The sequence below is a fragment of the Anolis sagrei genome, chromosome 9 (genome assembly GCF_037176765.1).
Source record: "Anolis sagrei isolate rAnoSag1 chromosome 9, rAnoSag1.mat, whole genome shotgun sequence".
Taxonomy (NCBI): Eukaryota; Metazoa; Chordata; class Lepidosauria; order Squamata; family Dactyloidae; genus Anolis; species Anolis sagrei.
This window is the reverse complement of record NC_090029.1, coordinates 34,536,130-34,559,770: the sequence shown is the minus strand read 5'-3', so window position 1 is coordinate 34,559,770 and position 23,641 is coordinate 34,536,130. Positions and strand designations below refer to the sequence as shown.

The following is a 23,641-nucleotide window of genomic DNA, read 5'->3' as shown; positions in this document are numbered from 1 at the left end:
ACCCCTCTATTCTGTTTTGGTTAGACCACATCTGGAATATTGTGTCCAATTCTGGGCACCACAATTCAAGAGAGATATTGACAAGCTGGAATGTGTCCAGAGGAGAGCGACTAAAATGATAAAAGGTCTGGAGAACAAGCCCTATGAGGAGCGGCTTAAGGAGCTGGGCATGTTTAACCTGAAGAAGAGAAGGCTGAGAGGAGATATGATAGCCATGTATAAATATGTGAGAGGAAGCCACAGGGAGGAGGGAGCAAGCTTGTTTTCTGCTTCCCTGGAGACTAGGATGTGGAACAATGGCTTCAAACTACCTGAACATAAGGAAGAACTTCCTGACTGTGAGAGCCATTCAGCAGTGGAACTCTCTGCCCCGGAGTGTGGTGGAGGCTCCTTCTTTGGAAGCTTTTAAGCAGAGGCTGGATGGCCATCTGTCAGGGGTGATTTGAATGCAATATTCCTGCTTCTTGGCAGAATGGGGTTGGACTGGATGGCCCAGGAGGTCTCTTCCAACTCTTTGATTCTATGATTCTATGAAATGCCAAAATGTGCATATATTTTAGTTCCATAAAAGACAATAAAAGGAGCAATGACTCACTACCATCAACAGCCACTTACACACTCATCGCTAAGACTCAACTCCAAAATAATCACGGAAATACAATACAACACAAAATCTACCCTGATAGAAGTCTGGAAGGAGGAATTAAGTTGCAGTAAGAGAGAAATAGACAATTGGATTAACTCAATCAATAAAATAGAACATCTAAAGTTAAAGGAAATGCAATGGAAAATACTGGCAAAATGGTATAGAACGCCCGTGCAATTCGCACATATTACGAGAACAAGCCCAAAACTATGTTGGCATAATTGTGGGAAAACTGGAACACATACCCACATGTGGTGGTGATGAGGAGATATTGGAAAAATATATATTTATTTATGCATAAATTGTATGTACTTTACAAGCACTGAAATGTATAGAAAAATACTGGTATTTTGACTGCTATTATTTATTATTATTATTAACTTTATTTGTACCCCGCTAGCATCTCCCGAAGGACTCGATGCGGCTTACAAAGGCCGAGGTCTCAAAACACAACACAACAATACAACACCTAAAGCAAATTAAAAACAGTTAAAGCAATATAACGACATGCAATAAACAATACATCAAAACACTATAAAAATTGGGCCAGGCCAGAGTAGTGGGTAGAGGATTAAAAGTGCTGATGTGACAGGTGATGTGTAAGGATTATAGGGCAAGTGCAGTGTGCAGTGTGCAACAATCTTAGTTCTACGAAAGTGCTTCTGGGACTTGGTATTGGAGATTTCCTATTCTGGAAAAGCGCATCGGAACAGCCAGGTCTTCACGTTTTTTCTAAAGACTGCCAATGTAGGGGCCTGTCTAAGATCTTTTGGGAGGGTGTTCCAGAGTCGGGGGGCCACCACAGAAAAGGCCCTGTCTCGTGTCCCCACCAAACGCGCCTGCGATGCAGGCAGAATCACAAGCAGGGCCTCTCCGGATGAACGTAGTGAACGCATGGGTTCATAAACAGAGATGCGGTCACGCAGGTAGGCTGGTCCCAAACCATTCAGGGCTTTGTAGGTAAGCACCTGCACCTTGAATTGGGCTTGGAAAATAAATGGCAGCCAGTGGAGCTCCTTGAACAGGAGGGTTGACCTCTCTCTGTAAGGGGCACCAGTTAACATCCTGGCTGCTGCCCATTGGACCAGTTGGAATTTCTGAGCCCCACGTAGAGCGCATTACAGTAATCCAACCTAGAGGTGACCAAGGCATGGACCACTCCGGCCAGATCAGCCTTTGCGAGGTACGGTCGCAGTTGGCGCACGAGTCTCAATTGTGCAAAAGCCCTCCTGGACACTGCTGACACCTGAGCCTCAAGCATGAGCAATGAATCCAAGAGGACTCCCAAACTGCAGACCTGTGGCTTCAGGGGGAGTGTAACTTTTGAAGATTGTATGTTTCTATATATGATATAATAAAAACAGTTTTTAAAAACCTCCTGGAAGATGATCAGACTCGGTCACATATGTTTGCAGCTGCTGCTGATAAGACCATATTTACTCCAGTCTAATGTGCCATGTATTCTAATGCGCACCACAATTTTCAAAACCCTGAAACCAAAGCAAGTATTTGCTGCCAAATGTAATGTGCAGGGGCAAAAAATGGACTCTTTGTAATTTGGTCACTACAGTTGCTCCCTGCTTAGAATTCCTTCTTTAAAAACAAAAGTGTTTGCACACCAAAGCTTGCAGCTCTGGGGGAAAAAACCCTTGGATCCATCTATGATGTAGAATTAATCCACTTTAATTGCCCTGGCACAATGGTATGGGGTAATGGAGGTTGTCGTTTGGGATCATTTGGGGCTGCCACAGAATGCTGATGCCTCACCAAACTAAAAATTCCAGGTTTGCAAAGCATTCAGCCAATGCAATTAGATGAGAGATGACGTCCCTCAAATAGGAGGCCGAGTTGCTCCTGAAGCCTTCATCTGCATCTTTCCAAAGTTCTGTGCACACAAGCTTACCTTTGTACTCCAATAAGGATCTTCCCATTCTCCAAGGTGTGGAACCAGCCCTGCATGAGGAGGGCCCACTGGATCCCAAAAGCCGCAAGGAGGAAGTTGAACCCCACCGCACCAAACCCATAGCGCTGAAGGAATGTCATGAGGAAGCCAAAGCCCACAAAGATCATCACATGGACATCTTGGAAAGCTGTGTCAAAGAAAAGAGTTTCATTCAAAATTGGTCCATATGCGCATGCTCACCTTGCCCATCTCCATGTTGTGGTGCTGCATGCTTCGTAGCAAATAATTTGTTTTATATCATGAACTAGTATATAAAAGAATAGCCATTTCTTCACGTTTGCTTTAAGTCAGTAGTTCCCAACCTTTTTTTGACCAGAGACCATTCTCTAACATTAGTACCAAAGGAAGGAAACCATGAAAATGAACAAAATCTGGCTACCAATGTTTTAAAAAACTCTAAAATTAGGACAGTGAATAAAGAGCAGCACTCAAAAAACAGGGGAACTCCAGACAAGAACCAATCAGGACCAACTAACACCTCCCAACAAAGGATTCCCCCAGGCAGCATCCTCACCAGGCTTTGAAGCTGCAAGGCCATTAAATGCTAACCAAGGTGGTCAATTGCAACATTCACACTTGTCTCAAGCAGACAAGAGTTCTTTCTCCCACTCTGGACATTCCATAGATATAAAAGCCTCACTTGCTTAGTTATTGACAGACCTCGCAACCTTTGAGGATGCCTGCCATAGATGTGGGTGAAATGTCAGGAGAGAATGCTTCTGGAACATGGCCAAGCAGCCTGGAAAACTCACAGCAACCAAGTACCACAAGGGCTATGAATCAGTTTTTGATCAACTTTAGATTTGATTTGGTTATTTGGGATGCTGATTCAGAAAATTGCATTGGATAGACCACATCAGCTCTAGTTTCTGATACAGAACATATGCCATCCAGTAGTCGCTACCTGCTTGCCCATAGAAAATCATATTTAATAATCTAGAGCTGATGTGGTAGTAGTAATCATTCATGGGTAGTCATCCTCTCCCCTCCTAACATCCACGTTGCCTTGGCACTATAAGAGGATTTTGCGAGACCAGTCACTCACTATTGCCATGTGGCAATAGTGTAGCAATGGAGAAGCCATAGACCATACTTTCATTCTTGGGGACCACTGGCAGTCCACGAACCACAGGTTGGGAACCACTGCTTTAAGTATTATTTATTTATTTATTTATTTATTTATTTATTTATTGTTTTTATCCTGCTTTTCTCCCATAGGTATTCAATGTTGGCCATGTATGTAGTGTTCTAATAACTTACACAGATATCTATAAAAGAGTTGTAAATATGCAATTGTCCTATTGAAATGAGCTTCAGTACAGATACAAGTTTAAGTAACTTTCATAATACATGCAGGACAAACCTCAATAGTGAAACAAACAAAATATATAAGGTTTACAAAATAATTTCATAGGACATATATATCAATGAATATATCAAACTTGAAAACAGTTCACATTGTGTTCAGTAAACTTGAGAATACACTTTCAATATGTCCATAATGTTTTCCACAAATGTTCACGTTGTGTTCCACAAACTTGGGAGTATAGTTCACGTCGAATGTATCAAACTTGGTACAAGGTTCCCTGGGTGTTTTGTGTCCTTGTTTCAAGAATAAATTCTCTTCATCAGGCTTCTTGGGGGTTATTTCATTCAATCAAATGTAATAGTCACTTCTGTGGTTTTTACCAAATTTAGAGAGGACAAAATATATGCTAAGTGGCACCCAGTTATAATTTGAAAATCGTTATGTAAACAAATTAATACAAAAGTATTCAATGTTGGCCATGGATGTAGTGTGCCGAGTTTGGTGCAGAGTGCTCTTTGTAGGTTAACTATAAATCCCAGCAATGACAACTTCCAAATGTCAAGGTCTATTTTCACCAAGCTTCACCAGTATTCCAAATTTGGGCATATTGAGTATTTGTGCCAAGTTTGGTCAAGATCCACAGCACTCTCTGGATGTAGGTGAACTACAACTCCAAAACTCAATGTCCACCAAACCCTTCCAGTATTTTCTGTTGGTCATGGGAGTTCTGTGTGCCAACTTTGGTTCAATTCCATCATTGGTGGAGTTCTGAATCATCTTCGATTGTAGGTGAACTATAAATCACAGCAACTACAACTCCCAATTGACAAAATCAATCCCTCCCCCAACCCCACCAGTATCCAAATTTGGACATGTTGGGTATTTGTGCCAAATTTGGTCCAGTGAATGAAAATACATCCTGCATATCAGACATTTACATGATGATTCCTAACAGTAGGAAAATTAGAGTTATGAAGTAGCAATGAAAATGTTATGGTTGGAGGTCACCACAACATGAGGAACTGTGTTAAAGAGTCACGACATTTGGAAGGTTGAGAACTAGCTGAAAAATTCGGGTACTAGAACATCAACTAAGATGAGGATAAAGAAGGAAAATGAAGTCGAACATGACACCCTCCCCCCCCCCCCGATAAAAGATAGGAACTTATAGTTTTGCTAAGGTCAAGGACACCAGACTGGATAATAAGGGTTAAGCCTTGGTCATTTTGCCAAGACGCTAAGAACAACAAGGACCGTTCCCATGTTAGATAGTGTGTACATTTAATCAAGGTTTTATGCCCTAGGTTTCATATATAGCAGAAGGTAGCACATTTATTACTGAGAAACCATCTCCCTTTACATTATGAATTTCCATAATCCACTCAAGAATGCATTGTATTCCCTTATCCCGCCTCCCTCTCTCCTGATTCGCTGAAACGCCGAGGTGGCCGAAGCCTGGTGATTGGCCCAGGCGCTCAAGAGGTGGCCGAGCCTCCTCCCAGCCGTTGAAGCACCAGCCAATCACTTTCAAGCCAGGCGGAGGGTGGGGAGTGGGAGATTCAAAGCAGACAACTCTGTTTTTCTATTAAAATGGCTTTTATTTGTACTCATGCATGCTTAGCTTGGCGAAATATTGCTGCTTTGCATCCTTTTCAGCTGAATCGCAATAAAATCATCTCGGTGGCGCTTCCTTCAACTTTGGTGAGATTTCTTTTGGGAACTTGGGAAAAACCTTTTAAATTGGGCTTCTCTTTGCTCACCATTGTAGCGAGCCCTCTTTGGTGGGTCCGCATGGTCTCTCCTTTTAAATTCCACCTCGATTTCAAAGTGAGAGGGGAAAAAATTGAGACATTTTAAAAGCAGCTGAAAAGTGGGACGAAAGAGGATTAATCCCCAGTCTGACCCTGCCAAATCAGGACAGTGGAAAGGCACAAGATAGTTGTCTCTGAGCAAATTGCATGATACATTAAATTAGAAAGAAGAAAGAGGAAGAATAATGCTGAAACGACATTGCCATCACCTGAAGGCATTTAATGATTAAACAGTGTCTGGCTTAATCCAGAAGTTATGTAATTATTACCATGAGAGCGGGCCGCAAAGCTTTCCAGGGACTGATGGAACCAACCGATTCTCATCTCAAATCCGTGTTTAATGAAGTGAGGCGTTTTGTTTAGAGAGTGCATGTTTTTCCCAAGCACAACCATTTGGGACTCATAACAAAGCGTCAACGCGGCTGTAAATGTCCTGCATGACTGGTAAAACTTGGGGTGGGTGGAGGGGGTTGTTGGCTAACAGAAAAACGTAGTTTGTCCCCACTTTATTCCCACAGTGGCAGTTGAGAAATGAGGCAAGGCACAGTTAGCACACTGTGGCAAAATGCCCGGCTAAAATGAAGAAGAGTGAGTCTGTGAAAGGCTGGATCTTCTCTTCTGGAGCATTTCTGCCCTTGTTAAGCGTCTGTTATGTGGGAAGCAAAGAGGCAGCAATCCTTGTATAAAAGGATTAGTGAAAGAGGGGAGACTCGATAATGGGCTCCACGACAATGACAAAAACATCATTTTCCTGCCCTTCATTGGCTGTGTAGTGACCCTGTTAATGCCACACACACTACATGTATTCTGGTGAGATTGCCATAACTCGCCATTAATAATTATTAATTTTTAATAATAATATTTTTATTATTTAATTAATATAATAATAATAATAATGGGTTGTTGTAGGTTTTTTCGGGCTATATGGCCATGTTCTAGAGGCATTCTCTCCTGACGTTTCGCCTGCATCTATGGCAAGCATCCTCAAAGGTTGTGAGGTCTGTTGGAACAAGGCAAAAGAGTTTATATATCTGTGGAATGACCAGGGTGGGACAAAGGACTCTTGTCTGATGGAGCTACGGGTGATGAAGATCCACCCAGAGGAAAAGTGTTCTTGCCATACATCAAGGGAACCACTGACAGTATAGGGCAGCTGATGAGGAAACACAACATACAAACTATCTACAGACCCACCAAGAAAATCCAACCAATGCTACGTTCAGCAAAGGACAAAAGGGATCCTCTCGCTTCTGCAGGAGTCTACCGTGTACCATGCAGCTGTGGACACTGGACAAGTCTCCAGAGGGACCACCAAATGCAGCAGCATTGCCCAGAAACGCATCAAGGAACATGAAAGGCACTGCAGACTTATTCAACCAGAGAAGTCAGCCATAGCAGAGCACCTGAGGAACCAACCTGGACACAGCATATTATTGGAGAACACAGAAATGCTGGACCCCTCTCACAACCACCATGTCAGGCTACACAGAGAAGCCATTGAAATCCACAAGCATGTGGACAATTTCAACAGAAAGGAGGAAATCATGAAAATGAACAAAATCTGGCTCCCAGTATTAAAAAACTCTAAAATTACAACAGCACAACAGAAAGGAAACAAACAAGGACATCTAATTACCTCTCAACAAAAGTTTGCTCTAGGCAATGTCAGACCATTATATGCTAACCAAGGTGGTCAGTTGAAACATTCACACCTAGCTCCATCAGACAAGAGTCCTTTGTCCCACCCTGGTCATTCCACAGATATATAAATCCCTTTTCCTAGTTTCCAACAGACCTCACTACCTCTGAGGATGCTTGCCATAGATGCAGGCGAAACGTCAGGAGAGAATGCCTCTAGACCATGGCCATATAGCCCGAAAATAACTACAACAGCCCAGTGATTCCGGCCATGAAAGCCTTCGACAATAATAATAATGTTGCAATCCTAGATGACAGCAGGATTGAAGAGAAACAACTAGAAAAGATGACACAATCTGAGGATTTAAAGCTCAAACTGCAAAGACTCTGGCACAAGCCAGTCAAGGTGGTCCCAGTGGTGATCGGCACACTGGGTGCACTGCCTAAAGACCTTGGCCTGCACTTAAAACAATTGTCACTGACAAAATTACTATTTTTCAGCTGCAAAAGGCCACCTTACTGGGATCTGCTCACATTATTTGCCGATACATCACACAGTCCTAGATACTTGGGAAGTGTTCGATGTGTGATCCAATACAACAGCCAGCAGAGTGTCTACTGTGGACTCATCTTGCTGTGATGATGATGATGATGATGATGATGATGATAATAATAATAATAGTAATGTTGCAATCCTAGGTGACTGCAGGATTGAAGGGAAACAACTAGAAAAGATGACACGGTCTGAAGATTTAAAGAACTGCAAAGACTCTGGCACAAGCCAGTCAAGGTGGTCCCAGTGGTGATCAGCATACTGGGTGCAGTGCGTAAAGACCTTGGTCTGCACTTAAACACAATCAGCGCTGACAAAATTACCATCTGCCAGCTGCAAAATGCCACCTTCCTGGGATACATCACACAGTCCTAAACACTTGGGAAGTGTCCAACGTGTGATCCAATACAACAGCCAGCACAGTGTCTGCTGTGGACTCATCTTGTTGTGATAATAATAATAATAATAATAATAATAATAATAATAATAATAATATTGTTGCAATCCCAGGTGACAGCAGGATTGAATAGAAACAACTGGAAAAGATGACACAGTATGAGGATTTAAAGATCGAACTGCAAAGACTTTGACACAGGCCAGACAAGGTGGTCGCACTGGTGATTGGTACACTGGGTGCAGTGCCTAAAGACCTTGGCCTGCACTTAAACACAATCGGCACTGACAAAATTACCATCTGCCAGCTGCAGAAAGCCATCTTCCTGGGATCTGCATGAATTATTCGCCGATACATCACAAGTCCTAGACACTTGGGAAGTGTCCGATGTGTGATCCAATTCAGCAGCCAGCAGTGTGTCTGCTGTGGACTCATCTTGTTGTGTTTCTAATAATAATAATAATAATAATAATAATAATAATGTTTATTTACATCTCCATGAAGGGGACTTAGGGCAGCTAACATGAGGCCAAGCCCAAAGATACAATACAGCAACATAAAATACAAAATGCAGGCAACAAAAAATTCATCAGAATAAAATAAAGTAGCAAAATCAAATAAACAAAGGAGATTGACATATATAAAATCAAACACAATGGGCAGGCCAAATGGACGAGGTAAAATGACAAAACCTTGGCTGAGGTAGGAATTTAAAAAAACAAACCTGTAATTGAGAGGAGCCCAAAAAGGATGACCAGTAGGGTTAGACTTTCAGTTTAGGAAGGGGGAAAGTGCAACATAGGAGCAACACTGTAGATGGAACAAACAGAACTGGGACAAATGGTCACTCTCCAAAGACACGTCGGAAGAGCCAAGTTTTCAGATTTTTCTTAAAGGCTGCTAAGGTGAAGTCTTGCCTAATTTCACCAGGTAGTGAGTTCCAAAGTCGGGGAGCCACAACAGAGAAGGCTTTCTCCCTCATTCCCACAAGTCTTGCCTGTGAAAAAGGAAGGGGCGAAAGGAGGGCCTCCCCAGACTAATTTCCCCTTGCTGAATTCATATCACACTTAGCAGGAGGTCCGCATTTGCAGCACGCCCAAATACCTGGAAGTTACTCTGGACCGTTCTCTGACCTACAAGAAGCACTGCCTGAACATCAAGCAAAAAGTGGGTGCTAGAAACAATATCATAACGAAAGCTGACTGGCACAACCTGGGAATCACAACCAGATACAGTGAAGACATCTGCCCTTGCGCTTTGCTACTCTGCTGCTGAGTACACATGCTCAGTGTGGAACACATCTCACCACACTAAAACAGTGGACGTGGCTCTTAATGAGACATGCTGCATTATCATGGGATGTATAAGCCCAGGGCCGTAGCCAGAAAAACATTTTGGGGAGGGTTGACAATTTCAGCCGGGGGGGAGGGGTTGAAAATTTCAGGGGGGGGGGGTTTGAAAATTTCGGGGAGGGTTGAAAATTTCGGGGGGGGGGGGGGGGTTGAAACCTGCCTCCTAGCTCACGCTGAAGCCAAGAGCACATCTGCAGGGGGCAGAGCAGCCTTCAATAGCCTGCAGCTCCACCCCTGTCAACCACCTCCACCAAGTCTGGCCTCCTTAATGAGAGCATTCAACACCCCTCCCCCACCCAACTTGGTTGCTTCACTACATCGGCTATTGCTGAAAGTAATGACAGTGTGAATAAATTGTCAATATTTGCTTGAGATAGTGCTTACAGTTCTGGAGGGACTCTTAATTTTTTGCATCTCATAGACTTAGCATGGGGATTTGGTTAACCAGTTAAAATTCATGAGTAAACCAGGTTTTTTTTAAAAATCTGAAACATTTCGGGGGGGGGGGTTTGAACCCCTAAAACCACCCCCTCGCTACAGGCCTGTATACGCCCCATACCACTGGAGAAATTAATCTGTTTAGCTGGCATTGCACCACCTGACATATGCCAGGAAGTAGAATCATAGAATCATAGAATCAAAGAGTTAGAAGAGACCTCATGGGCCATCCAGTCCAACCCCATTCTGCCAAGAAGCAGAAAAATTGCATTCAAATCACCCCTGACAGATGGTCATCCAGCCTCTGTTTAAAAGCTTCCAAATAAGGAGCCTCCACCACACTCCGGGGCAGAGAGTTCCAATGCTGAATGGTTCTCACAGTCAGGAAGTTCTTCCTCATGTTCAGGTGGAATCTCCTCTCTTGTAGTTTGATGCCATTGTTCCATTGCGTCCTAGTCTGCAAGGAAGCAGAAAACAAGCTTGCTCCCTCCTCCCTGTGGCTTCCTCTCACATATTTATACATGGCTATCGTGTCTCCTCTCAGCCTTCTCTTCTTCAGGCTAAACATGCCCAGCTCCTTAAGCCGCTCCTCATAGGGCTTGTTCTCCAGACCCTTGATCATTTTAGTCACCCTCCTCTGGACACATTCCAGCTTGTCAATATCTCTCTTGAATTGTGGTGCCCAGAATTGGACACAATATTCCAGGTAAAGTGGTCTAACCAAAGCGGAATAGAGCACGGGGAGCATGACTTCCCCAAATCTAGACACTATGCTCCTATTGATGCAGGCCAAAATCCCATTGGCTTTTTTTGCCCACACATCACATTGTTGGCTCATGTTTAACTTGTTGTCCACGAGGACTCCAAGATCTTTTTCACACATACTGCTCTCAAGCCAGAAGTCCCCCATTCTGTATCTTTGCATTGGTAGCAGCCAATAATGAAAGGACCAAGGCAGTGACATCTCCAATCCAGCATGCCAACACCTTAAATCAAGAAATAGCTTTCTAAGATCTACAGAGATACTCGCAGGAACACCTCTGCAAGGAAAGGTTCAAAAGAGGCAGGTGAAAACCCGGAACCTCAAGCCATGGCTGATACCGAATGAGAGACTCCCTCCTGGGCACACAGAAGTTGGGGTGACTTGGAAGCTGCTGAACAAACTGTGCTCTGGCACCACGAGATGCAGAGCCAACCTTAAGAAATGGAGCCACTAAGTGGAGTCCACAACATGTGAGTGCAGAGCAAAGCAAACCACAGACCACCTATTACAGCATGGACAGATGGAGAAAAGAAAGAAAGAAATCCTGTCTTTTTTTCTCTTCTTTAAATACCACATTCACACTGTGTTTTTTTCCATTGGGCTGCTACAGCTTATGGCAAAGGACAAAGCATTTGGATTCAGGCATTGAATGTTTGCCTTTTTGTGATTGGAATCTGCCTCGAGTCCCTTTGGGGAGATAGGGCAGAATATAAATAAAATTGTTGTTGTTATTGTTGTTGTTATTATTATTATTATTATTATTATTAAACTCTGAATTTGATTTGAAATCTTGTACCATTTGCAAACAAACAAGTAAAGAATTGTAATGTCACCAACCTGGTGAAGTCAGTATTCTGTGCTTTCAAACAAGACTGAAAATCGCTATGCTACTTTGTGTAACAGGCAAGTGTCAAGCATTTGATTGCCAACTGCAACCATACCTCATGAAGGCAGATCTGGCCAGGGTGGTCCATGCCTTAGTCACCTCTAGACTGGATTACTGCAATGCACTCTACATGGGGCTGCCCTTGAAAACGGCTCGGAAATTCCAGATGGTCCAACGGGCGGCAGCCTGGTTGTTAATTGGAGCTCCTTACAGGGAGTGGCCAACCCTCCTGTTCAAGGAGCCCCACTGGTTGCCATTCATTTTCTGGACCCAATTCAAGGTGCAGGTTCTCACCTACAAAGCCCTGAACGGTTTGGGACCCGCCTACCTGCATGACCGCATCCCTGTATACGAACCCACACGATCTCTTCGTTCATCTGGAGAGGCCCTACTCATGATCCCATCTCCATCGCAAGCACGATTGGTGGGGACAAGGGATAGGGCCTTCTCGGTGGTGGCCCCTCAACTCTGGAACTCACTCCCCAAGGACATTAGGCATGCCCCAACTTTGGCAGTCTTGAAGAGGAGCCTGAAAACGTGGTTGTTCCAGTGTGCCTTCCCAGAATAAGGAAACCCTAAGCAACATGTCCCTAATCGTCCTTTACTAATGATCTAGGATTGTCTGCTCGCTCCATCTCTCTCCAGATACCTATCCTAGCGAGAAGCAGCCAGATTGCTCACCGAAGCGACGTACAGGGAGCATACAACCCCCCTGTTGCGCCAGCTCCACTGGCTGCCGATCCAATTCCGAGCACAATTCAAAGTGCTGGTTTTGACCTACAAAACCCTATAGGGTTCCGGCCCAGTGTATTTTCCAAACGGATCTCCCTCTACGTCCCACCTCGAAGCTTAAGATCATCTGGGGAGGCCCTGCTCTCGACCCCGCCACTGTCACAAGTGAGGCTGGCGGGGACGAGGAGAAGGCCTTCTCAGTGGTGGCCCCCCACCTGTGGAACTCACTCCCCGGGGAGATCAGATCGTCATCTTCCCTTTTGGCGTTTAGGAAAAAACTGAAGACCTGGATCTGGGATCAAGCCTTTGGTCATTCTGGCAGCTAACTGAAGGATCTGATGATAGACAAGGACAAATGGAATGGAATGGATATATGGACTCTGAACCCTGAGCATGAGACTGTTTTATTATTTTATTATGTACTGATGTTTTTAATTAATTGTTGAATTGTTTGTATTTGTACTGCTTGTCAATGGATTTGGGCATCTAATTGTGCCTCCTCTGTAAGCCGCCCTGAGTCCCCCCTGGGGTGAGAAGGGCGGGGTATAAGTAAGTGAAATAAATAAATAAAATAAATAGGTCACCTTGTCATGCCCAGCATTTTTAAAATTTTAATTATTACAATTGGTCCGCCATAGGTTTTTAATGCATCGTGGTGTTATTATTACTGTTTATTGCTTCTTTATGAGTTTATTTATTGTCGGTATTGTTGTTACTTTTTTACTGATGTATTTGGGCTCGGCCTCTTGTAAGCCGCACCGAGTCCTTCGGGAGATGGTAGCGGGGTATAAATAAAGGTTTATTATTATTATTATTATTATTATTATTATTATTATTATTATGGCCTTGGTCCAGTTGTCTTATTGTTAATGTTTCATTATTTTATTGTCCATGTTTTTATTTTAATTGCTTGTATTGTTGTTATTCTTGCTTGTATTGTTGTATTTGGGCTCGGCCTCATGTAAGCCGCACCGAGTCCCTTGGGGAGATGGTAGCAGGGTACAAATAAAGTGTTGTTGTTGTTGTTGTTGTTGTTGTTGTTATTATTATTATTATTATTATTATTATTATTATTACAACAGGGGAAAGCCCACTAAAACGAATCTCCCTTTGGTTTGAATTAAACTTGAGAAGGAGCCCTAGCTGATGATTGCCCGGGGCATTTTGATGCCTGAGGCAAAATGCAAGTTCATTCCCTCCTAACATGAATCTCCCTTCAATCCTGGAGGAAGCATACCATGCTTCACTACATAGAACTGTTACACCAGGCATTTTGGACTTCAACTCCCACAATTCCTAACAGCCTTAGGCCCTTTCCTTTTGCCCCTCAGCCACTTAAGCTTTGTTTTTTTCTGATCCTATTCTGCAATTTACTGATTGCAGTGCAGGATCAGATTTTCTGACCCTACTCTGCAATTTTGAGTCAAACTGCACTATTCTGGTGTTTTTCTTTCCTGTTTCCCGAAAAGATCAGCTCTGTTGCAACTATTACTAATGACAGACTCTGGATAGCCTTTGTTCCAAAAGTCTTCCTCCTGCATATATTTTCTTTTAATTACAGTGTGTCAAACTTCAGCTAAGTATTTTGGCCAGGAGTTTTGGAGCCTTTTTTTTACAGATAGAGGGGCATCATTTTTTAAAAAATAATAATGATGCTGGATTTTTTTTACATCTTGTTGGATGGCCAACACAATTCGCCCTGAGAGTGAGTCAAAAAGTAATGCCTCCACCACTCTAACTTTTCTTTCTTTCACAGCTACTGGACTATCAATGCATGATATGATAGAGGTCACCTTACTCTACTAATAGAGGCTTTTCTTTTTTTGATTGACTGATTAGAACCATGAATCTGAAGCTCAAGGAAACAGTCGTCATTGAATTTCTGCCAAAAGAAAGTTATGCACCAAAGGAAATCCATCATAGCTTGAATAATGTTTATGATTTGGCCCCTTCTGACTTTTACTTGTTTGGACCTCTGAAAGACAAACTATGCAGTTTAAGATTCAATGACTTGAATGACGTCAGAACAGTTTTAAAATAGTGAAAAGTTTAAAAATAGTGAAAGGACCAAGGCAATGACATCTCCAGCTCATCCCCTGTTTGGGTGTCAGCTAGCATGTCAACGACTTAAATCAACAACAACAACAACAACAAAAACAACAACAATAACTTTATTTGTACCCCGCTACCATCTCCCCAAGGGACTCGGTGCAGCTTACAAGAGGCCAAGCCCAAATACAACAATACAAGCAATAATAACAATACAAGCAATTAAAATAAAAACATGGACAATAAAATAAAACAACATAAAACAACATTAACAAATAAGACCACACCATTAAAACTGTGGGAAGGCCAAATGTAAAATTAAAATTGAAAGTAATGCTGTAACATGGGCGAAAAAGTGATGGGGCGTTTGTGGAAAACATACAAGCAGACCTAAAAAATGTAAAGTGCTTTGGAGGAAAAAGTACTATGGAATCATTATTCTGGGAAGGCACACTGGAATAACCACGTCTTCAAGCTTCTCCTAAAGACTGCCAGGGTTGGGGCCTGCCTGATGTTCTTAGGAAGTGAGTTCCAGAGTTGAGGGGCCACCACCAAAAAGGCCCTCTCTCTCATCCCCACTAATCGTGCCTGTGATGCTGGTGGGATCATGAGCAGGGCCTCGCCAGATGATCGAAGAGATTGTGTGGGTTTGTATAGTTTTCTAAGATCTACAGAGACACTCGCTGGAACACCTCAGCAAGCGAGAGTCCAAAAGTGGCAGGCTCAAACTCAGAACCTCACTCAATGGCTGATACCAAATGAGAGACTCCCCCCTGGGCACACGGAAGACGACTTGGAAGGCGCTGAACAGACTGCGCTCTGGCACCACGAGATGCAGAGCCAATCTCAAGAAATGGGGCCACAAAGTGGAATCCACAACATGCGAGTGCGGAGAAGAGCAAACCACTGACCACCTGCTGCCATGCAACCTGAGCCCTGCCACATGCACAATGGAGAACCTCTTTGCGGCAACACCAGAGGCACTCCAAGTGGCCAGAGACTGGTCAAAGGACATTTAATCAACTACCAAGCTTGCAAACTTTGTGTTTGTTTGTTTGTCTGTTTGTCTGTTTAAAAATGCAATACAACTATTTGTTTGCTCCTGATACAATAAATAAATAAATAAATAGTTTTAAAATCATGGGTCACGAAGCAAAACCCTGTTTTTTTCCCCAAAATGGTTTTGCTGCCTTGGCTAAACATTGGTGCAAATGTGTACAAATAGATAGATAGATAGATTGATTTAGAACATTTGTATCCTGTCCTATTCTCGAGCTCTGAAGAGGGACTCAGGGCGGCTTCCAACAATATAAAAACACCAATAAAATACACAATTACATAAAATCATAATAAATATACATTTAAAAACAGTTCGCCAAGTTCAAAACATGCTCCAAATCAGTCCAAAAAATGTGGTCCATACAATCTCTCAATTGATGGTGACTGTGTTGAATGATAGTTTTGTTTGGAGGACAGTTCGCACTGTGATCTGTAGCAACTTCTTCTGTTATATCAGTGGTTCTCAACCTTCCTAATACCATGACCACTTGATACAGATCCTTTTGTTGTGGTGACCTCCAACCACAACATTATATTCGTGTATTGTCGAAGGCTTTCATGGCTGGAATCACTAGGTTCTTGTGGGTTTTTTCGGGTTATAGAGCCATGTTCTAGAGGCATTTCTCCTGACGTTTCGCCTGCATCTATGGCAAGCATCCTCAGAGGTTGTGAGGTCTGTTGGAAGTAGGAAAAATGGGTTTATATATCTGTGGAATGGCTGGGGTGGGGCAAGGAGCTAACTGCAGCAGGGAAGAGCTCCTTGCCCCACCCCAGCCATTCCACAGATATATAAACCCATTGTCCTAATTCCAACAGACCTCACAACCTCTGAGGATGCTTGCCATAGATGCAGGCGAAACGTCAGGAGAAATGCCTCTAGAACATGGCTCTATAGCCCGAAAAAACCCACAAGAACCTAATTATATTCGTGGCTACTTCATAACTGTAATTTTGCTACTGTTAGGAATCGTCATGTAAATATCCGAGATGCAGAATGTATTTTCATTCACTGGACCAAATTTGGCACAAATACCCGATACGCCCAACTTTGAATACTGGTAGGGTTTGGGGGGGGGGGGTGATTGATTTTGTCATTTGGGAGTTGTAGTTGCTGGGATTTGTAGTTCACCTACAATCAAAGAGCATTCTGAAATCCACCTACAATGGAACTGAACCAAATTTTGCACACTGAACTCCTATGACCAACAGAAAATACTGGAAGGGTTTGCTGGGCATTGACCTTGAGTTTGGGTGTTGTAGTTCACCTACATGCAGAGAACACTGTGGACTCAAACAATGATGGATCTGGACCAAACTTGGCACAAATACTCAATATGCCCAAATGTGAACACTGGTGGAGTTTGGGGAAAATAGACCTTGACATTTGGGAGTTGTATTTGTTGGGATTTATAGTTCACCTATAAATCTCCAGTGGCGCAGTGGGTTAAACTGCTGAGCTGTTAAACCGGAAAGTTACAGGTTCGAATCCGGGGAGCAGCATGAGCTTCTGCTGTCAGCCCCAGCTTCTGCCAAACTAGCAGTTCGAAAACATACAAATGTGAGATCAATAGGTACCGCTTTGGAGGGAAGGTAACAGCTCCATGCTGTCATGCCGGCCACATGACCTTGGAGGTGTCTATGGACAATGCAGGCTCTTCAGCTTAGAAATGGAGATGAGCACCAACCCCCAGCATTGGACACGACTGGACTTAATGTCAGGGGAAAACCTTTACCTTTACCTATAGTTCACCTACAATCAGAGATCCAATGATAGAATTGGGCCAAACTTCTCACACAGAACCCCCATGACCAACAGAAAATATTGTGTTTTCTGGTGGTCTTTGGCAGCCCCGCTGAGACCCCTTCATGACCCCCTGAGGGGTCTTGATCCCCAGGTTGAGTAACATTATGTTATAATGTTTTTATCACACAGGAGGCAATACTTTTTGACCCACCCTATTTGGTTTTTTCCTGCTCTGTGTGTGATCCTTCCCCAAGAGGAAGCTTATCAAAGTCCACTCTTTCACTTGTGATGAATGCAATGAGATGCTCATCTTACTATGCTCCAAAATCGAACATTATAGCTATTTCTGGGTTATGGCATTTCAGTCTATAACAGGAGGTTGGCACTTTAACACAGGCAGGGTCTGTGCAAATGCACAGAACTTCCTTACCAGGCATCAGCTGTTCCCTGCACCAATCATGAAGCTTAGGTGACACGTCTTTAATGGAATATATTCATTGATCCCTCTGAGATATTTCAGGATGCGCAGGTAAACAAACCTTAGGGTTGATCAGGCAGAGCGATGGCATGTTTGGATCCAGACCCACACTGGCGGGCCAAGTCTTTTCAGCTGGAACCAATAAAGTTATGCCCTGTTTCATACCAACAAATGTGTTGATGTTATTATCACCAAACAAAGCCTCAATCATTGCTGAATCCACAAATTTTCAGGACATGGGAGAATGTAAGCCTTTGTTCTCTGACCAATTGAAAGTAATAACATCAAGATCCAGTTTGCATCGCAATGGGCAAAATGAAAAGAACGATGGAAAGAAAAAGCCAAACCAGTGGCATACTGGAGCCAAGGTTTTCAGGGTCAAAGCATTAGGAATGCGACCATCAGCAAGGTGACGGCATTAGTTTCTCCTACTTCCCTTTCAGCTTATGCATTCCTCACCGACACTGTGATGGAATAAGGCTAGCATTTCTTAAAAAACAAAACAACCAGACTAGGAAGAGTTATCTTTTGGACTACACATCCCGGTATCCAATAACCCAGATAAGCTTATCTGGAAGTTGGACTCACCAAAACGCATAAACAGGCAGTCCCTGAGTCCAGCCTACCCCCTGTTCAGATATTAGCCAGCATGCCAACACCTTAAATCAAGAAACAGCTTCCTAAGATCTACGGAGTGTGGTGGAGGCTCCTTCTTTGGAAGTTTTTAAACAGAGGCTGGATGGCCATCTGTCAGGGGTGATTTGAATGCAATATTCCTGCTTCTTGGCAGAATGGGGTTGGACTAGATGGCCCATGAGGTCTCTTCCAACTCTTTGTTTCTTTGATTCTATAATTCGTCTCTGACAATCACACTTGTGAGGCAGGTGGGATTGAGAGTACAACCTCCCCAGACAATCTTAAGCTCCTAGATCAGGGGTCCTCAAACTACGGCCCGCAGGCCACTTCCGGCCCACCAAGATCACTTATCCGGCCCGTGGAGGAGGAGTGCCCCACCCCACACACAGTGCCCGATGGGCAGCGTGAGCCAGCCAAGGGCAGCTGCTCGCGAGGTGCTTTACGCGAGTGTAGGTCGCACGGTGCTGCTCCTCCCTTGGCGGGCTCACACTGCCCATCACGCCGATGGGCAGCGTGAGCCAGCAAAGGGAGACTGCCCCGGTGCTCCATGCAGTCATGCCGGCCACATGACCTTGGAGGTGTCTACGGACAACGCCGACTCTTCGACTTAGAAATACCGATGAGCACCACACCCCAGAGTCAGACACGACTGGACTTCATGTCAGAGGAAAACCTTTAACTAGGAAAATTGTGGAAGATCCAGGGTGGGGGAAAGAACTCTTGTCTGTTGGAGGTAGGTATGAATGTTTCAATTGGCCACCTTGATGACCATTTCATAGCCTGAAAGTTTTTAGGGAGAGGTGATTAGCTGGCCCTGATTGTTTCTTGTCTGGAGTTCCCCTGTGTTTGAGTGTTGTTCTTTATTTACAGTTATAATTTTAGAGTTTTTTAAATACTGGTAGCCAGATTTTGTTCAGACTAGAAAGAGGAAGATTTCCCATTCTCTGCTCCTGGAATTACTGCCTAAAGAGGGCAAGAAAGAACCCCCTCCCTCGAAGGGCCCTTCCACACAGCCAAATAAGATATGCGCAATGTGCAGAGGGATTTTTTAATTGATTTTTTTAAAAAAAACTATAGTCCGGCCCTCCAACGGTCTGAGGGACAGTGAACTGGCCCCCGGTTTAAAACGTTTGAGGAGCCCTGTCCTAGATGGTTCATAGAGGAGATATGTTCGGACAGGCAAGCTGGTCCGGAATCGGTTAGATTGTAGTTTAGAGTGGTTATATTTATATTTTTAATGTACTAAACGTACCAAGTTTGTATGAAATGCAACTTCTATTTCCTGTGCTGGTCTATGACCGAAATAAATTATTTGATATGATATTGACAGTGTAGACTCATATGATCCAATTCAATGTGGATTATCTATTTTGATAATCTGGATTATATGGTAATATAGATCCACCCTGAAGTCAGGGGGAAACAAAGAGAAGAGGTCAGGGGAGGAGGGAGAATCCAAGCCATTTTAAAGACAGACAAAATTCCACAGATATATAAACCTCGCTTGTCTAGTTTCCAACAGACCTCACAACCTCTGAGGATGACTGCCATAGATGTGGGCAAAATGTCAGGAGAGAATGCTTCCGGAACACGGCCATACAGCCTGGAAAACTCACAACAACCTGTTGCAAGGTCTGCTGGAAACTAGGCAAGTGGGGTTTATATATCTGGATGCTTCCTTTCCTGGCAGGAAGCAACCAGGCTTTGAAGCTGCAAAGCCATTCAATGCTAATCAAGGTGGTCAACTCCAACATTCACACTTGCCTCAAACAAACAAAGAGTTTTTTCTCCCACCCTGGACATCATTCCACAGATATATAAACCCCACTTGCCTAATTTCCAACAGACCTCACAACCTCTGAGGATGACTGCCATAGATGTGGGCAAAATGTCAGGAGAGAATGCTTCCAGAACATGGCCATACAGCCTGGAAAACTCACAACAACCTGTTGCAAGGTCTGCTGGAAACTAGGCAAGTGGGGTTTATATATCTGGCTGCTTCCTTTCCTGGCAGGAAGCAGCCAGGCTTTGAAGCTGCAAAGCCATTCAATGCTAATCAAGGTGGTCAACTCCAACATTCACACTTGCCTCAAACAAACAAAGAGTTTTTTCTCCCATCCTGGACATCATTCCACAGTAATATAAACCCCATTTGCCTAGTTTCCAACAGACCTCACAACCTCTAAGGATGCCTGCCATAGATGTGGGCAAAATGTCAGGAGAGGATGCTTCTGGATCATGGCCATACAGCCTGGAAAACTCACAACAACCTGTTGCGAGGTCTGTTGGAAACTAGGCAAGTGGGGTTTATATATCTGGCTGCTTCCTTTCCTGGCAGGAAGCAGCCGTACTTTGAAGCTGCAAAGCCATTCAATGCTAATTTTTTTTTGTGTGTCAGGAGCTACTTGAGAAATTGCAAGTCGCTTCTGGTGTGAGAGAATTAGCCGTCTGCAAGGACGTTGCCCAGGGGACACCCGGATGATTTGATGTTATTACCATTTTTTGTGGGAGGCTTCTCTCATGTCCCCGCATGAGGAGCTGGAGCTGATAAAGGGAGCTCATCCGCCTCTCTCCGGATTCGAACCTGCGACCTGTCGGTCTTCAGTCCTGCCGGCACAAGGGTTTAACCCACTGCGCCACCGGGGGCTGCATATTCAATGCTAATCAAGGGGGCCAATTGCAACATGGATGCCTGCCATAGATGTGGGCAAAACATCAGGAGAGCATGCTTCTGGAACATGTCCATACAGCAACCCAGACAAGAGTTCTTTCTCTCATCCTGGACATTATTCCACAGATATATAAACCCCACTTGCCTAGTTTCCAACAGACCTCACAACCTCTAAGGATGCCTGCCATAGATGTGGGCAAAATGTCAGGAGAGCATGCTTCTGGAACTTGTCCATACAGCAACCCAGACAAGAGTTTTTTCTCCCATCCTGGACATCATTCCACAGATATATAAACCCCACTTGCCTAGTTTCCAACAGACCTCACAACCTCTAAGGATGCCTGCCATAGATGTGGGCAAAACATCAGGAGAGCATGCTTCTGGAACATGTCCATACAGCAACCCAGACAAGAGTTCTTTCTCTCATCCTGGACATTATTCCACAGATATATAAACCCCACTTGCCTAGTTTCCAACAGACCTCACAACCTCTAAGGATGCCTGCCATAGATGTGGGCAAAACATCAGGAGAGCATGCTTCTGGAACATGTCCATACAGCAACCCAGACAAGAGTTCTTTCTCCCATCCTGGACATTATTCCACAGATATATAAACCCCACTTGCCTAGTTTCCAACAGACCTCACAACCTCTAAGGATGCCTGCCGTAGATGTGGGCAAAACATCAGCAGAGAATGCTTCTGGAACATGGCCATACAGCCCTTTCTTGCTCCTATTGAGTGTAATCTACAAAGCACGATTGAGTAATGTTGATACTCAAGCTCCCATCATTCTTCACCATTGGCTATGCTGACTTTTGGGAGCAGAATACCTGCAGTCCAACGATACCTGGAGAACAGATACACCTTCCCCACTCCTAGCTTGCACATATGTAGCCACCTGAATGGCTTGGACAGTGGGTGCACGATTGAGTAATGTTGATACTCAAGCTCCCATCATTCTTCACCATTGGCTATGCTGACTTTTGGGAGCGGAATACCTGCAGTCCAACGATACCTGGAGAACAGATACACCTTCCCCACTCCTAGCTTGCACATATGTAGCCACCTGAATGGCTTGGACAGTGGGTGCGCTACAGACGTGACTAATAAACCAACGTCCCATCTTTGCCGAGCATCCTTTCCGTACTCACATGGGTATCTGAAATAGAAGTCATTCTCAGCATCGCTGGTGATGTTCTTGTCCTGCTTCTCCTTCTGCCACCCGGCTGCATCGGATTCAGGGTTGAAGCGCACAAAGATGCCAAAGAGGATAATCATGGCTATCTGCCAGACAAGGCAAACCAATGGCAGGCGCCAGCGCATGTCGGTGTTCCTCGCCAACAGGTTAGTCCTCACCATGGTTCCCTCTCTTGCTGGCTAGTCCAGAGGGAAATGGTGGGAAACAGGAGTTAGCTGAGAAGTCCTGACGGCTGGGGGACGCTCATTCATTTTATGTAATCTGGGGAGAGGTGGGCGGGACCACAGGGCTGTCAGTCATCCTTGTCACACCAGGACAGTAGCAACAAGTGCCTTGAGGTTGAGCTGTGTGCCCTCTCTCTCACACCAGGAACAAGGAAAAAGGTGGGGCCCATGCTTTAGGGTGGACTCCTGTTAGGAACCACATACATTCCTTGGGCTCAGCATCACCAATGACAAAGAGCCAGGTAGACTCCAAGTTCTACTTTGTGGCAGTATGGACAGAGGAAAGTGCAAACTGACCAAAGATCAATGTATTGTTGAAGGCTTTCATGGATGGAATCACTGGGTTGTTTCATGGAAGGAATCCCACTGGAGCATTGCAGCGCACCCAAATACCTGGGAGTCACTTTGGACCGTGCTCTGACCTACAAGAAGGTCATCAAACAAAAAGTGGGCGCTAGAAACAACATCATACGAAAGCTGACTGGCACAACCTGGGGATCACAACCAGACACAGTGAAGACATCTGCCCTTGCGCTGTGCTACTCTGCTGCTGAGTATGCATGCCCAGTGTGGAACACATCTCATCACACTAAAACAGTGGATGTGGCTCTTAATGAGACATGCCGCATTATCACGGGGTGTCTGTGCCCTACACCACTGGAGAAATTACACTGCTTAGCCAGTATTGCACCACCTGACATCCGCCGAGAAGTAGCAGCCAATAGTGAAAGGACCAAGGCAGAGACATCTCCAGCTCATCCCCTGTTTGGGTATCAGCCAGCACATCAACGACTTAAATCAAGACATAGTTTTCTTAGGTCTACAGAGACACTCGCTGGAACACCCCAGCAAGCGAGAGTCCAAAAGTGGCAGGCCCAAACCCAGCACCTCAATTCATGGGTGATACCAGATGAGAGACTCCCCCCTGGGCACTCAGAAGACTGGGTGACTTGGAAGGTGCTGAACAGACTGCGCTCTGGCACCACGAGATGCAGAGCCAACCTCCAGAAATGGGGCCACAAAGTGGAATCCACGACATGCGAGTGCGGAGAAGAACAAACCACTGACCACCTGCTGCAATGCACCCTGAGCCCTG

The 23,641-nt window shown here is 44.3% G+C and overlaps 1 protein-coding gene across 1 annotated transcript in view; it reads right to left on the bottom strand.

Moving 5' to 3' along the window:
• Nucleotides 1-22,567, bottom strand: part of RHCG (Rh family C glycoprotein) — a 50,801-nt gene extending 28,234 nt beyond the window's left edge. The window contains exons 1-2 of the mRNA XM_060755187.2: nt 22,275-22,567; nt 2,550-2,736 (exon numbers count right to left, since the gene is read on the bottom strand). Of these exons, the coding sequence (XP_060611170.2) occupies nt 2,550-2,736; nt 22,275-22,482 (395 nt within the window). The 5' untranslated portion in view covers nt 22,483-22,567. The remainder of the gene's footprint in view (nt 1-2,549; nt 2,737-22,274) is intronic.
• Between the last annotated feature and the right edge of the window lie 1,074 nt (nt 22,568-23,641).